General features: G+C 46.4%; 1 protein-coding gene across 8 annotated transcripts in view; it reads left to right on the top strand.

Annotated features, from left to right (window-relative positions):
* Eph (Eph receptor tyrosine kinase) overlaps positions 1-13,989 on the top strand; it is a 71,568-nt gene that overhangs the window by 26,787 nt on the left and 30,792 nt on the right. For all 8 annotated transcript variants that reach the window (XM_069333979.1, XM_045732653.2, XM_045732679.2 and 5 more), the window contains exons 4-5: positions 8,757-8,912; positions 11,799-11,968. In XM_069333979.1, coding sequence (XP_069190080.1) covers positions 8,757-8,912; positions 11,799-11,968 — 326 coding nt within the window. The remainder of the gene's footprint in view (positions 1-8,756; positions 8,913-11,798; positions 11,969-13,989) is intronic.

The following is a 13,989-nucleotide window of genomic DNA, read 5'->3' as shown; positions in this document are numbered from 1 at the left end:
GTACTGGAACACTTGATGATATATTGGACTTGTACCCAAGATTGACCATGTAATATATCACTTATACAGTGTGATGTAACTATATAACCTGAGCTTGTGAAAGCATCTTAATCACCTTCAGTGGTTAAGGGCTTAATAAAACCCTAATTTCTATAGCAGCTATCTTACCCTGTCAAAATAGGAATGACATGAATGTATGTGTATACATATATGTATATAGGTGTATATATATGTATGTTTATAGAGAATGTGTAAGTTGGTCAGAATTGCATTTCACCTTTGTAAACACTTATTAATGACACTGTAAATGATACCTCGAACACTGCTTATGTAGGACAAACGTAAATCTGTGTATTTAGGTATATATGTATGTAGGTTAGATTAGCATTTTAAAAGCACTACAATCACCTTCTGTGGTTGATTGATCAATAAATCCCCGAACTATTATGTTTAACAGATCTCTCACCCTGTCCAAGAAGGACAGGAAAACATATATTCTGGTTAGCATTGTAAATGTCCGGCCACGTCCGTGGTAGAAAAAATAATAATAATGGAAAATAACCCCCCCCCCTACACCATGACTGACTCACCCTCCCCATATTCCTCCCATATTATTTACGGTGTATTGTTAGCCAAACCCTGCAGGAACTGGTGTGAGGGATGAGGGGGGACTTGTATATAGAGGGGAGGGAGAGGATGGGAGGGGAGAGAGTGGCGGGAACCGAGGGGAGAGGCTGTTAGGGTGGTGGTAACAAGCACAGTAACAAGGAGAGTAATCACCTACGGGAGGGGAAACTGGTTTACAAGGGGGAACAGCCGCCATGGACGGCACCAAGAACCGCTCCAAGCAACAGCCTGGTGGACCAAACTCTCACAAGTCAAGCCTGGCCTCGGGCCTCTCCAAGCAACAGCCTGGTGGACCAAACTCTCACAAGTCAAGCCTGGCCTCGGGCCGCTCCAAGCAACAGCCTGGTGGACCAAACTCTCACAAGTCAAGCCTGGCCTCGGGCCTCTCCAAGCAACAGCCTGGTGGACCAAACTCTCACAAGTCAAGCCTGGCCTCGGGCCGCTCCAAGCAACAGCCTGGTGGACCAAACTCTCACAAGTCAAGCCTGGCCTCGGGCCTCTCCAAGCAACAGCCTGGTGGACCAAACTCTCACAAGTCAAGCCTGGCCTCGGGCCGCTCCAAGCAACAGCCTGGTGGACCAAACTCTCACAAGTCAAGCCTGGCCTCGGGCCGCTCCAAGCAACAGCCTGGTGGACCAAACTCTCACTAGTCAAGCCTGGCCTCGGGCCTCTCCAAGCAACAGCCTGGTGGACCAAACTCTCACAAGTCAAGCCTGGCCTCGGGCCGCTCCAAACAGCCTGGTGGACCAAACTCTCACAAGTCAAGCCTGTCCTCGGGCCGGGCTTGGGGAGTAGAAGGGCTCCCAGAACCCCATCAAGCAGAGAAGAATGTTCCCCTGCCCGTGTGTCAGTGTGTCCTCAGCCCGTGTCCTACCACCCGTGTCTTACTACCCGTGTCCTACCACCAGTGTCCTACCACCAGTGTCCTACCACCCGTGTCCCCGGACACGCCCGCCGGGACCCCAACGTGGTGGTGTAGAAAAAGTAGGATAAATGTAATTAGGTGCAGCATTTGGAAAAGTTTAAGCAATTAGTTAAATGAGCTGTAATGAAGTTAGCTGCGTAATTGTCTAGGAAACGTGGCCCTCTGGTGGCGGGTGGTGGTACCTCTTGACCGCTGGTGGCGGGTGGTGGTACCTCTTGACCGCTGGTGGCGGGTGGTGGTACCTCTTGACCGTTGGTGGCGGGTGGTGGTACCTCTTGACCGTTGGTGGCGGGTGGTGGTACCTCCTGACCGCTGGTGGCGGGTGGTGGTACCTCTTGACCGTTGGTGGCGGGTGGTGGTACCTCTTGACCGTTGGTGGCGGGTGGTGGTACCTCTTGACCGTTGGTGGCGGGTGGTGATACCTCTTGACCGTTGGTGGCGGGTGGTGGTACCTCTTGACCGCTGGTGGCGGGTGGTGGTACCTCTTGACCGCTGGTGGCGGGTGGTGGTACCTCTTGACCGCTGGTGGTGGGTGGTGGTACCTCTTGACCGCTGGTGGCGGGTGGTGGTACCTCTTGACCGCTGGTGGCGGGTGGTGGTACCTCTTGACCGTTGGTGGCGGGTGGTGGTACCTCTTGACCGCTGGTGGCGGGTGGTGGTACCTCTTGACCGCTGGTGGCGGGTGGTGGTACCTCTTGACCGCTGGTGGCGGGTGGTGGTACCTCTTGACCGCTGGTGGCGGGTGGTGGTACCTCTTGACCGCTGGTGGCGGGTGGTGGTACCTCTTGACCGCTGGTGGCGGGTGGAGGCTCCTCTTGACCGTTGGTGGCGCTTGGTGGCTCCTCTTGACCGTTGGTGGTGGCTCCTCTTGACCGTTGGTGGCGGGTGGTGGCTCCTCTTGAAAGTTGGTGGTGGGTGGTGGCTCCTCTTGACCGTTGGTGGTGGCTCCTCTTGACTGTTGGTGGCGGGTGGTGGCTCCTCTTGAAAGTTGGTGGTGGGTGGTGGCTCCTCTTGACCGTTGGTAGTAGGTGGTGGCTCCTCTTGACCGTTGGTAGTAGGTGGTGGCTCCTCTTGACCGTGGCTCCTTGTCCTCATATCCCAGCTCCTTGTCCTCGTATCCCAAATCCTTGTCCTCGTATCCCCAGCTTTTTGTCCTCGTACCACAGCTTCTTGTCCTCGTATCCCAGCTCCTTGTCCTCGTATCCCAGCTCCTTGTCCTCGTATCCCAGCTCCTTGTCCTCGTATCCCAGCTCCTTGTCCTCGTATCCCAGCTCCTTGTCCTCGTATCCCAGCTCCTTGTCCTCGTATCCCAGCTCCTTGTCCTCGTATCCCAGCTCCTTGTCCTCGTATCCCAGCTCCTTGTACTCGAGTCACTCCCACCAGCTGTGGGAGTGGCTCTTGGTCCACCAGCTGTGGGAGTGGCTCGTGGTCCACCAGCTGTGGGAGTGGCTCGTGGTCCACCAGTTGTGGGAGTGGCTCTTGGGCCACCAGCCGTGGGAGTGGCTCTTGGTCCACCAGCCGTGGGAGTGGCTCTTGGGCCACCAGCCGTGAGAGTGGCTCTTGGGCCACCAGCCGTGAGAGTGGCTCTTGGTCCACCAGCCGTGAGAGTGGCTCTTGGTCCACCAGCCGTGGGAGTGGCTCTTGGTCCACCAGCCGTGGGAGTGGCTCTTGGGCCACCAGCCGTGAGAGTGGCTCTTGGGCCACCAGCCGTGAGAGTGGCTCTTGGGCCACCAGCCGTGAGAGTGGCTCTTGGGCCACCAGCCGTGAGAGTGGCTCTTGGTCCACCAGCCGTGGGAGTGGCTCTTGGTCCACCAGCCGTGGGAGTGGCTCTTGGTCCACCAGCTGTGGGAGTGGCTCTTGGTCCACCAGCCGTGAGAGTGGCTCTTGGGCCACCAGCCGTGAGAGTGGCTCTTGGGCCACCAGCCGTGGGAGTGGCTCTTGGTCCACCAGCTGTGGGAGTGGCTCTTGGTCCACCAGCTGTGGGAGTGGCTCTTGGTCCACCAGCTGTGGGAGTGGCTCTTGGTCCACCAGCCATGAGAGTGGCTCTTGGTCCACCAGCCATGAGAGTGGCTCTTGGTCCACCAGCCATGAGAGTGGCTCTTGGTCCACCAGCCGTGAGAGTGGCTCTTGGGCCACCAACCGTGGGAGTGGCTCTTGGTCCACCAGCCGTGGGAGTGGCTCTTGGTCTGCTGGGGAGGTATGGTACCTCCACGCCCAGGAGCTAGGGGAGGGGCGGGGTACCACGCCCAGGAGCTAGGGGAGGGGCGGGGTACCACGCCCAGGAGCTAGGGAAGGGGCGGGGTACCACGCCCAGGAGCTAGGGGAGGGGCGGGGTACCACGCCCAGGAGCTGGGGGCAGGTGGGTGGGGGGGGGGTAAAGAGTCAGCTGAGCGTTGCTAATGATGGAGATCAAGTGTTTTAAGTAAAGAAACTTGTGATGGACTTGGTAGACATCCTTCCCTTTTTCCCTCCTTCCCATTTTCTTCATTCCTCCTGTCCTCTAGTTTCCTTACCTATCCCTCTTCCTGCCTTTCTCTCTCCTCGCCCGTACTCTCTCCTCCCTCCTCCTGCCTCTCCCTCTCCCCGCCTCCCTCCCACTGCCACTTTCCGCTCCTACATACTCTTATTTTTCGTTCTTAATGATAAAGTTTCTGCGATTTATTATCATAAGAAGAGGAGGGTGACTGGTGAGGTGTGAGGGTGGGGTTGTGGGCGTGGTGGTGGGTGTGGGGGCGGGGGCGTGTCCAAGAATGTTGGTGTGGGCGTGTCCAAGGATGTTGGTGTGGGCGTGTCCAAGGATGTTGGTGTGGGCGTGTCCAAGGATGTTGGTGTGGGCGTGTCCAAGGATGTTGGTGTGGGCGTGTCCAAGGATGTTGGTGTGGGCGTGTCCAAGGATGTTGGTGTGGGCGTGTCCAAGGATGTTGGTGTGGGCGTGTCCAAGGATGTTGGTGTGGGCGTGTCCAAGGATGTTGGTGTGGGCGTGTCCAAGGATGTTGGTGTGGGCGTGTCCAAGGATGTTGGTGTGGGCGTGTCCAAGGATGTTGGTGTGGGCGTGTCCAAGGATGTTGGTGTGGGCGTGTCCAAGGATGTTGGTGTGGGCGTGTCCAAGGATGTTGGTGTGGGCGTGTCCAAGGATGTTGGTGTGGGCGTGTCCAAGGATGTTGGTGTGGGCGTGTCCAAGGATGTTGGTGTGGATCAGGTTGTTGGGGTTGGCAGTTGGAGCGTGGTGATTGTGGGGTTATCTTCTTGAGGTTATCTTGAGGTGATTTCTGGGCTTAGCATCCCCCGCGGCCCGGTCCTCGACCAGGCCTCCTTTTTTAGTTACACAACCCCTGGAAGCAGCCCGTAGCAGCTGTCTTAACTCCCAGGTATCTATTTACTGCTAGGTAACAAGGGGCATCAGGGTGAAAGAAACCTTTTGCCCATCTGACAGCCTGGGACTTTTATCTCCCTGCATCCATGTGTATAAACTTCAGAAGCAGGTTCACAGAAGAATTAGTGAGAGTACCTAACAGACAGGAATCAGTCACGGTGAGGAACAAGAAATCACACTTTACTTTATCCTGCGATGGTTTCCAGGCTCAGTGGTCAGCCAGACTGTTGGGTGCAGCTGTTCGTAACCCTTGGAGGTGTTTATAAGAGTTCCTTTTTTATTAACACTGTGAGATATTGGCCTGGGGCCAGATTCACGAAGCAGTTACGCAAGCACTTACGAACCTGGGGCCAGATTCACGAAGCAGTTACGCATGCACTTACGAACCTGGGGCCAGATTCACGAAGCAGTTACGCATGCACTTACGAACCTGGGGCCAGATTCACGAAGCAGTTACGCATGCACTTACGAACCTGGGGCCAGATTCACGAAGCAGTTATGCATGCACTTACGAACCTGGGGCCAGATTCACGAAGCAGTTACGCATGCACTTACGAACCTGGGGCCAGATTCACGAAGCAGTTACGCATGCACTTACGAACGTGTACATCTTTCCTCAATCTTTGGCGGCTTTGGTTACATTTATTAAACAGTTTACAAGCATGAAAACTTGCCAATCAACTGTTGTTATTGTTATAAACAGCCTCCTGGTGCTTCGGAGCTCATTAACTGTTTAATAATTGTAAACAAAGCCGCCAAAGATTGAGAAAAGATGTATAGGTTCGTAAGTGCTTGCGTAACTGCTTCGTGAATCTGGCCCCTGGGTAGCAAGTGGAGTTCCACAAGGATCGGTACTAGGACCCATACTATTTATCATTTATATTAATGACTTAACTATGAAAGTAGAACCCTATATGCCGATATTTGTGGATGATTAATTATCAAAATTATTGGAACCGCTTAAAATGTCTCAATCTCTGTATATCTTTGGAACACAGGTGATGAGAGACATATATATCGGTAATAATCTACATGTGGAAAATATTATAGCGACTTGATCCAAATTTGCACATATACACAACTGCCTTGGCGACTAGATGACGCGGCAGAATGTCTAAATAAGACTAAAATAGTCTTATGATGCAATAAGACGCGGCAATAAGACTAAAATAGTCTTATGATGCAATAAGACGCGGCAATAAGACTAAAATAGTCTTATTGAAAATTAGTTATTCAAAGGGAACCTAAAAGCCAGTTTTATCAACATCAAGGATCCAATACTGTTCAACACTCCATCTAAACATAGGAGGCATAAGTAGTCGAGCTCCCACGGTGTTCAAAAAGGAACTTGATAAACACTTCCAAAGATCCCTGATCAAGTGGGTTGTGGTTCATGCCTGAGACTGCGAGCCGCAGAGGATCAATGCTGTCTCTGGTCAGAGACCGGGCAGAGGGGGCATTGATCCGCGGAAACCACCTGCAGGTGACCTTAATGTAAGGTATTCCTCTGAGGGATCAGGTGCCCTCTGTTCCCCCTTCCCTCCTCTCGCTCTTACACAAGCCTACTTACAATTAGGTGAGTACATCCTCTATCCTCCCCATCCACTATCCTGTTTCTCCTCTGCCACTATCCTACCCCGAATCACCTTCTGTGGTTGATTGTTCAATAAACCTTTGAACTATATGTTTAACACATCTCTAACCCTGTCCATGGAGGACAGAAGAAAATGTATATATGCTGGTTAGCATTGTAAATGTGTGGCCACGTTTGTGGTAGAAAAAAAAAACTATCCTACCTCTCCATATCCCCTGTCCCCTTGCACTGACCATCTTCCTCATCATCGTCCTCTTCTTGTCTAACTCTAGACCCGTAACTACCACACGATGTAATTATAATTTGGTTTAATTCACTGTATGCAATTGGAATCGAATTAAGTTTTGATTCAGCGGTGCTGTTTCAGTGCGAGTCGCACTCGTCTGTGCTTGAAGGATTGAGTTTCAGTTCTTGGTCCCCACCTTTCCCGTTGTCGATTGTCTTAGGCAGTGGTGCCCAATCTTCTAGTCTAATATCAAATATGCTTTTAAATTTGTGCATGGAGTTGTCTACGACATTTCAATTTTCCTTTTACTCAATTACTAATTAACCACTTCAGTAACCTATAAACATCTGTAGCTAGCGTTCCTCCAAATGGGAGGGAGGGGGGGGGACCTTTGACAAGCCGCTGGCTTCCTGTCCTCATCGAGCCCACTAGTGTGGTGGTGGCGGCCCTCAGGTAAATTCAATTGAGGAACCATCCCACGTATTTGAGAGACCAGCCTCCTTAAAAATATCTACAACTTCTCAAGTAGTGTGGTTCCTGAGGTTGGGGCTCGATTCACGAGCAGCTTGCCCTTCAGGCCGTCCTCATAAACAAAGGCCAAAGGAAATCCATACACCAGCCAACCCCCCCCCCCCTGTATATGAATGAAAAACTGTTTACACACGACTCACAAATGTTGACGTTTAAATATTTCCTTGAATAGAGCTTCGCTGACAACTTTTGTTCGAACCACAACACTGTAAATGTTCACCCACGTACTACAGATACAAATAATCGGCAACAGAACCTAAACCAACCAACAGAACTAACCAACCAACCAACATCAACCAACAGAACTAACCAACCAACCAACATCAACCAACAGAACTAACCAACCAACCAACATCAACCAACAGAACCTAAACTAAACAACTAACCTAACCAATGTCTAAATATGCTAATATATAAGAATATTAATTTATATTTGAGAACATTCCTATTTTGAATGAACAGCATGTTAAAAATTAATGAATGCGTGTTTGGGGTCGTCTGCTGGATGGAATGAACATAGACTAAGGATGGGTTGTTCCTTTAGAACTAGCGATGTTACATTACTAAGCTTACCTATAAATATGTTCTCTGGACAGCAAGATGTGAAGATGTACAATCTACCTAGCCAATACTCATATAACGTCTATATTACGGTGCTTTCATTTTTATTAATAGGTCGTATTTTTAACATTCATCAAACCGTTAAAAATGTGATGTATTAGCAGGTGGAAGATGAGAGGTATTTAACGTTTTAACTTGATGCAGGAAGCTCGTTGAGGGAAGCCCTTGTCATGTACTTGGCTGTTGTTGTTGTTAAAGATTCGCTACCTGGAACAAAGTTCCAAGTAGCACGGGCTATGGTGAGCCCGTGTTGTACTTGGCATAGCAGTTTAACCTTCCAGCAAGTTGTTCCTACAGCTGTGACAATCATACAGTATCATACAACCCTGTGACAATCACAGGGTTTATACCGAGAGAACGTTTATGGTACAGAATATTATGGTACAGAATATTGTAAGTTATTTAACATATTGGTAAGTGTAGTGCAGCCTCAACCTGCAATATATAATGTCATCAGTAAAATAACATCAATTTATTTTACAGCTAAGATCCCATAAATATATTTGACTTATAATAATAAGAGATTATAGGTCCTAGAATTAGCCATGGGGGAGTGACTCCTCTTTTATCTGAGGTAAAGCACTATTGTTTGTATGTATGTATGAATGACTTGTATTGTCATTCACATGTATATTGGCTGTGTTGTATATTTACAATCATATAATTTCTGGAAGAGCAATGATGGCCTGTATTTCTCTCTACAATTCATTACCTCTGAAAATGTACATTAAGAAAAAGGAAATAAATCCAACTCATATAGCGATTAAATTTCCTCAATAAAGATGTTAATAATAATCACATTAGGAATTTGAGTATACAGACATTAATGTATTTTTTTGTTTTGCTTTTTTGTGAATAGTGTGCCCGCCTCTGAAGTACAAGGACAGCGTTGGAGCGGCAGAGTGCCGGGCATGTCCGGACCACAGTGCCGCACCCCACGCTGGTGCCTCGGAGTGCAGGTGTGACACCGGCTACTACAGGGCAGTCAGTGACCCCCGCGCCATGCCTTGTACCCGTAAGTACCCCCCCCCCCCTGCCAATTCCACCTCCTCAGTTAGGTGTTGATTAACACCATTTGGATGTCGCCAAGTGCAGTTGGATGCCCTTAAGTTCTGTTCGGTATCAATAATTGCCACATGGTACCAATACCTTGTGGTTGCCTTGTGATGGTTTCGGAGCTTAGCGTCCCTGCGGCCCGGTTATCGCCAAGGCCTCCTGGTTACTGGACTGGTCAACCAGGCTGTTGGACGCGGCTGCTCGCAGTCTGACGTATGAGTCACAGCCTGGTTGATCAGGTATCCTTTGGAGGTGTTTATTAAGTTCTCTCTTGAACACTGTGAGGGGTCGGCCAGTTATGCCCCTTATGTGTAGTGGAAGCGTGTTGAACAGTCTCGGGCCTCTGATGTTGATAGTTCTCTCTTGAACACTGTGAGGGGTCGGCCAGTTATGTCCCTTATGTGTAGTGGAAGCGTGTTGAACAGTCTCGGGCCTCTGATGTTGATAGTTCTCTCTTGAACACTGTGAGGGGTCGGCCAGTTATGTCCCTTATGTGTAGTGGAAGCGTGTTGAACAGTCTCGGGCCTCTGATGTTGATAGTTCTCTCTCAGAGTACCTATTGTACCACTGCTCTTCAACGAAGGTATTCTGCACATCCTGCCATACCTTCTGGTCTCATATCTATTTTCCACATGTAAATTATTATGTATCTCTCCCGCCAGCACTCAAGAGCCAATAAGTACAATCAAGTACCAGGTACCATAGAGTACTTGGTACTTGTACTATCTTCTCAAACAATGAAGCAATAATCAGAAACATTACAATCTCAGATACTACATACTCAAATCATGAGCCCAGTGAAGTGCAAAGTAACATGAAACTAACAATTTGAGTGAGGGATCAGGAGTCAGATCTCCACTTTTATGGAGACCAATGACCTCCACAACCCAGGCCAACATGGATTTAGAGCGGGAAGATCATGCCTTTTCCAGCTACTCTACCACTATGACAAAATCACTGATGCATTAGAATAAAAAGAGAATGCGTTTGTGGTACAGTATACAAGGACTTTGCAAAGTTTAGTTTAGTTCAATTATTATGCACCCCATACCCATCTTGTGGGCAGTAGTGGAAAGGGTTACAGAGGCTCATAATGGGCTCAGGGACTGAACTCCACAATTCATTTAGCTAAGCAAGTTACAATCTTGATGAGCTAGTTACAAAATTCAGTATAAGTCGTTACATCAACAATGTGACGACTTATACTGAATTTTGTAACTAGCTCATCAAGATTGTAACTTACTTAGCCAAATGAATTGTGGGTGGGGTTCAGTCTCTAAGCCCATTATGTGCCTCTGTAACTCTTTCCACTACCACCCACAAGATGGGTATGGGGTGCATACCCATCAAAGTTTGCAAAGCATACATCATCAAAGTTTGCATACTTTGCAAAGGCATTTGATAAATGTGACCATGGAGTGATAGCCCACAAAATGTGGTCAGTAGGAATAACAGGTAAAGTAGGGCATTATATATTCAATTTTCTATCAAACAGAATGCAAAGAGTAAGTCGACCAAATACTGTAAAGGATCTGGGAATAATGATTATCATTTAATAAATCGTTTTGTTAGGGACAGGAAACCTGAGTATATGTATACTTTAGGCTTGAATCACAGTCCCCCCCCCAAGGAGGTTGAACTAAGACCTTTCCCAGGATGCAACCCCACAGCAGTTGCCCAAATCCAAAGTACCTATTTATTGCTAATTGAACAGAGGCATTAGGTGAAAGGAAATGTGCCCAACTTTCAAATCTAGAAATTCTTCTACAATGCTCCTAGTATTCATATCACTTGTACTTTCCTGTCTTGAACACTGCTCAGTACTCACTTAACATTTCTGAGCAGGAGAGATTTCTAAAATAGAAGGAATTTTAGAGAACATATACAGTACTGTACACAGATAAAATAAAGCACCAAAATTATTGGGACCATATCAAAGCTCTCAAAATGTACTGTCATTCTAAAAAGGACACGAGATAGGTATCATAATGCATACATGGAAGATATTGGAAGGGGCAGATCCCAAATTTCCTCAGTAAAATAACAGCATACTGTAGTGAAAGATACAGTAGAAAATGCAGAATATACCTGGAGGAGAGGAGAGATGCCATAGATAGAAATGAACACTGTACGAATATCAGAGGTCCACAGCTTATCAGTATCCTCCCAGCAAACAGGAAATATTGCTGATACAAATATGGACTTGTTCAAGGAAAAATAGACACGTTCCTGCAAGAAGTACCGAATGAACTGGGTGTAGTGTTTATGTAAATCTCCAGGCCTGGCCTCAGGCTGGGCTCGGGAAGTAGAAGAAATCCCGAAACCCTCTCCAGGTATCTGTAGGTAAGCAACAGCCTGTTGCTTACAGCTTCCGGGACGCTAAGCCCCAGAAGCACCTCAAGGTAGCCTCAAGGTAAGGTGGACCAAGTTATCATGTCAAACCTGGTCCTGGGCCATACATGAGAAGTAGAACAACACCCAGAGCCCATTTCAGGTATACTCCAGGTAACATATCAAACCAATGTACTGTACCACCATTGTCGGTGAGAAGATGTGTACTTCTTGAGGTGATTTTGGGGCTTAGCGTCCCAGCGGCCCGATCCTTGATCAGGCCTCCTTGTATTGTACTTGTGATGAACTTAGGCATCACCACTTTGATAATTTTGACTAAGCAATTTGCAGTTCCATTTTATCAGTAAATTTGTAACCAGTTCTCACTTATCTTTGACATAATTGGAGAGTTATACAATACTGTATTTAATTTTACTTAGCATATAGATTTTTCAGATATACAAACTTCTGTCTGTTTTGATATATTGTATAATTACCTGAATTATTCTAACAGGTCCTCCAAGCAAGCCTCAGAACATCACAGTAAATTTTGTGGACCAAGCCACTGTGATCCTTGCCTGGCATCCTCCTATGAATGACGGTGGACGCACCGACACCTTGTACCGAGTCATCTGTGATGCTTGTGGGAGCCATGTCTCGTACAGCCCGCCTCAGGTAGCAGATGTAAGTAATACACCTGTGAAATACTGTATAACAAATGTATTATTTATTTGTTTATATACAAGAAGATACAATGGTTTGTTAAAGTATATACGCTGGTGGTTGAGTAGTACATTCTTTCAAAAGCATTAGTGCGCATAGCATTTTAGGCATGTCCTTAAGGAAAGAAATAAGCATAATGATAGCTACATCATTATACTTATTTGTATATCAGAATTTGAATTCACATGAACATCAGTATGAAGAGAGAAAATAAGATAACAGTGATGAGGTTGAATTTCTACATTGTAATGTACTGTGCGAGTCGGTAGCACAAGATACTGTGAGAGTTGATAGCACAAGGTGGGATACGATGAAGATGAAATTAGGTACTATACAGTATTTCATAATTCTACTTTTGAATAAAATATAGGTTGAGAATTTTTTTTGTATTCATTGGGGGGAGCGAGTTCCATATATCGGGTCGCTTTATTTGGCACGGAGTGTTTGCACAGATTTAGTCTAACTTTAGGAATAGCAGAGATATTTATTTCTGTTTGATGCTCATGGGATCTCTTACATCTATCAAGGAAGAGTTTCAAAACAGTATTACAAATTTAATAACCAGTTTTTTAAGTGTAACACGTGAGAATGTTTGGAGTGAGTGTATATTTAGTATATTTAGCGATTTAAACAGGGGCTGTGTGTTACGTGAAGATAGTATTTGTTATACAGTAGTTTTGATTTTTGTTGAATGATGATGGGCTTGAGTTAGTCTGCAGTGGTTAAACCCCATGCACAGATACCCTAAGTTAGATAGGAATATACAGTATATTAGTAAGTACTATAGCAAGAGTGGCCAAACCACGCCTCGTGAGCCACACTCTGCTCTTGGCCAAATGCATTCTTTTGTTAATTTATGTAAAATTTTTGTAACAAAATGTGTATGTTACAAAAACAAAAAATCGCAAGTGTAAATTTTGTTCATGTCCTGCGGCTCTCAAAATATCTGAGCTTTATCATTTGTGGCGCATACAGTAAGCAAGTTCGACCACCCATATACTATAGTGTGAGAAGAGCAGAGTAGGGAACATAAAATCTGACTTGAGAGAATACAACAGGTTTAGAGACTTTGTTTTGCCTATGTGCAATATGTAATTACTTGTAGTTACATGATGAGAGCTATGCTCATGGTGTCCCATCTTCCAATCACTTTGTTATATAACACTTTGAAACTGCTGACAGCTTTGGCCTCCACTACCTTCTCGCTTGTTCCAACCGTCTACCACTCTATTTGCAAAGTGAACTTTCTTATATTTCTTTGGTAGCTTTGTTACCTTACCTACATACCTTGTGGAGGTTCTAGGAATCAAAGGCCCCACGGCCCAGTCTCCGACCAGGCCTCCTGGTTCTAGTCAACCAGGCTGTTGGATGCGGCTGCTTGCAGTCTGATGCAACCACAGCCTGGTTGATCATGCTGGATGTTTAGTTAACTTCAAGTTATGACCTCTTGTTCTTGAAGTTCCAGGTCTCGGGAATTCTTCCTTATCAATTTTGTCAATTCCCATTACTATTTTGTATGTAGTGATCATTTCCCCTCTTTTTCTTCTATCGTCTAGTTTTTGGCATATTTAATGGGTCTAACCTCTCTTCGTAGCTCTTGTCTTTCACTTCCAGAAGCCATTTAGTTGCATGTCTTTGCACCTTTTCCAGTTTGTTGATGTGCTTCTTAAGATATGGGCCCCATACAACCATGTGTTGTATGTTTGGTGTAATGTAATTATTTATAGCAAAAAATAATAGAAAAAGATCTTCCACAAAGATCCAAGTGAAAAAACCACACTCGGATTCCCTTGAATAAAATAACCTTATTACAGTACAGTATTGTCAAATATTGAAATAAATCAATTATATTTATCTTTTATCAGGGGGGTAAGTGGTTGAATTTTGATTTGTAAGAGATATTACAAATTTTAATATATCTTTCCTGTAAGTTCTATAATAAACTTATACAGTATTACACACTTAAGTTGTTTGTAAAATGG

The sequence above is a fragment of the Procambarus clarkii genome, chromosome 4, assembly GCF_040958095.1.
Source record: "Procambarus clarkii isolate CNS0578487 chromosome 4, FALCON_Pclarkii_2.0, whole genome shotgun sequence".
NCBI classification, from domain to species: domain Eukaryota; kingdom Metazoa; phylum Arthropoda; class Malacostraca; order Decapoda; family Cambaridae; genus Procambarus; species Procambarus clarkii.
Note: the sequence above shows the minus strand (reverse complement) of the source record. Positions and strands in the feature narration are given on the sequence as shown.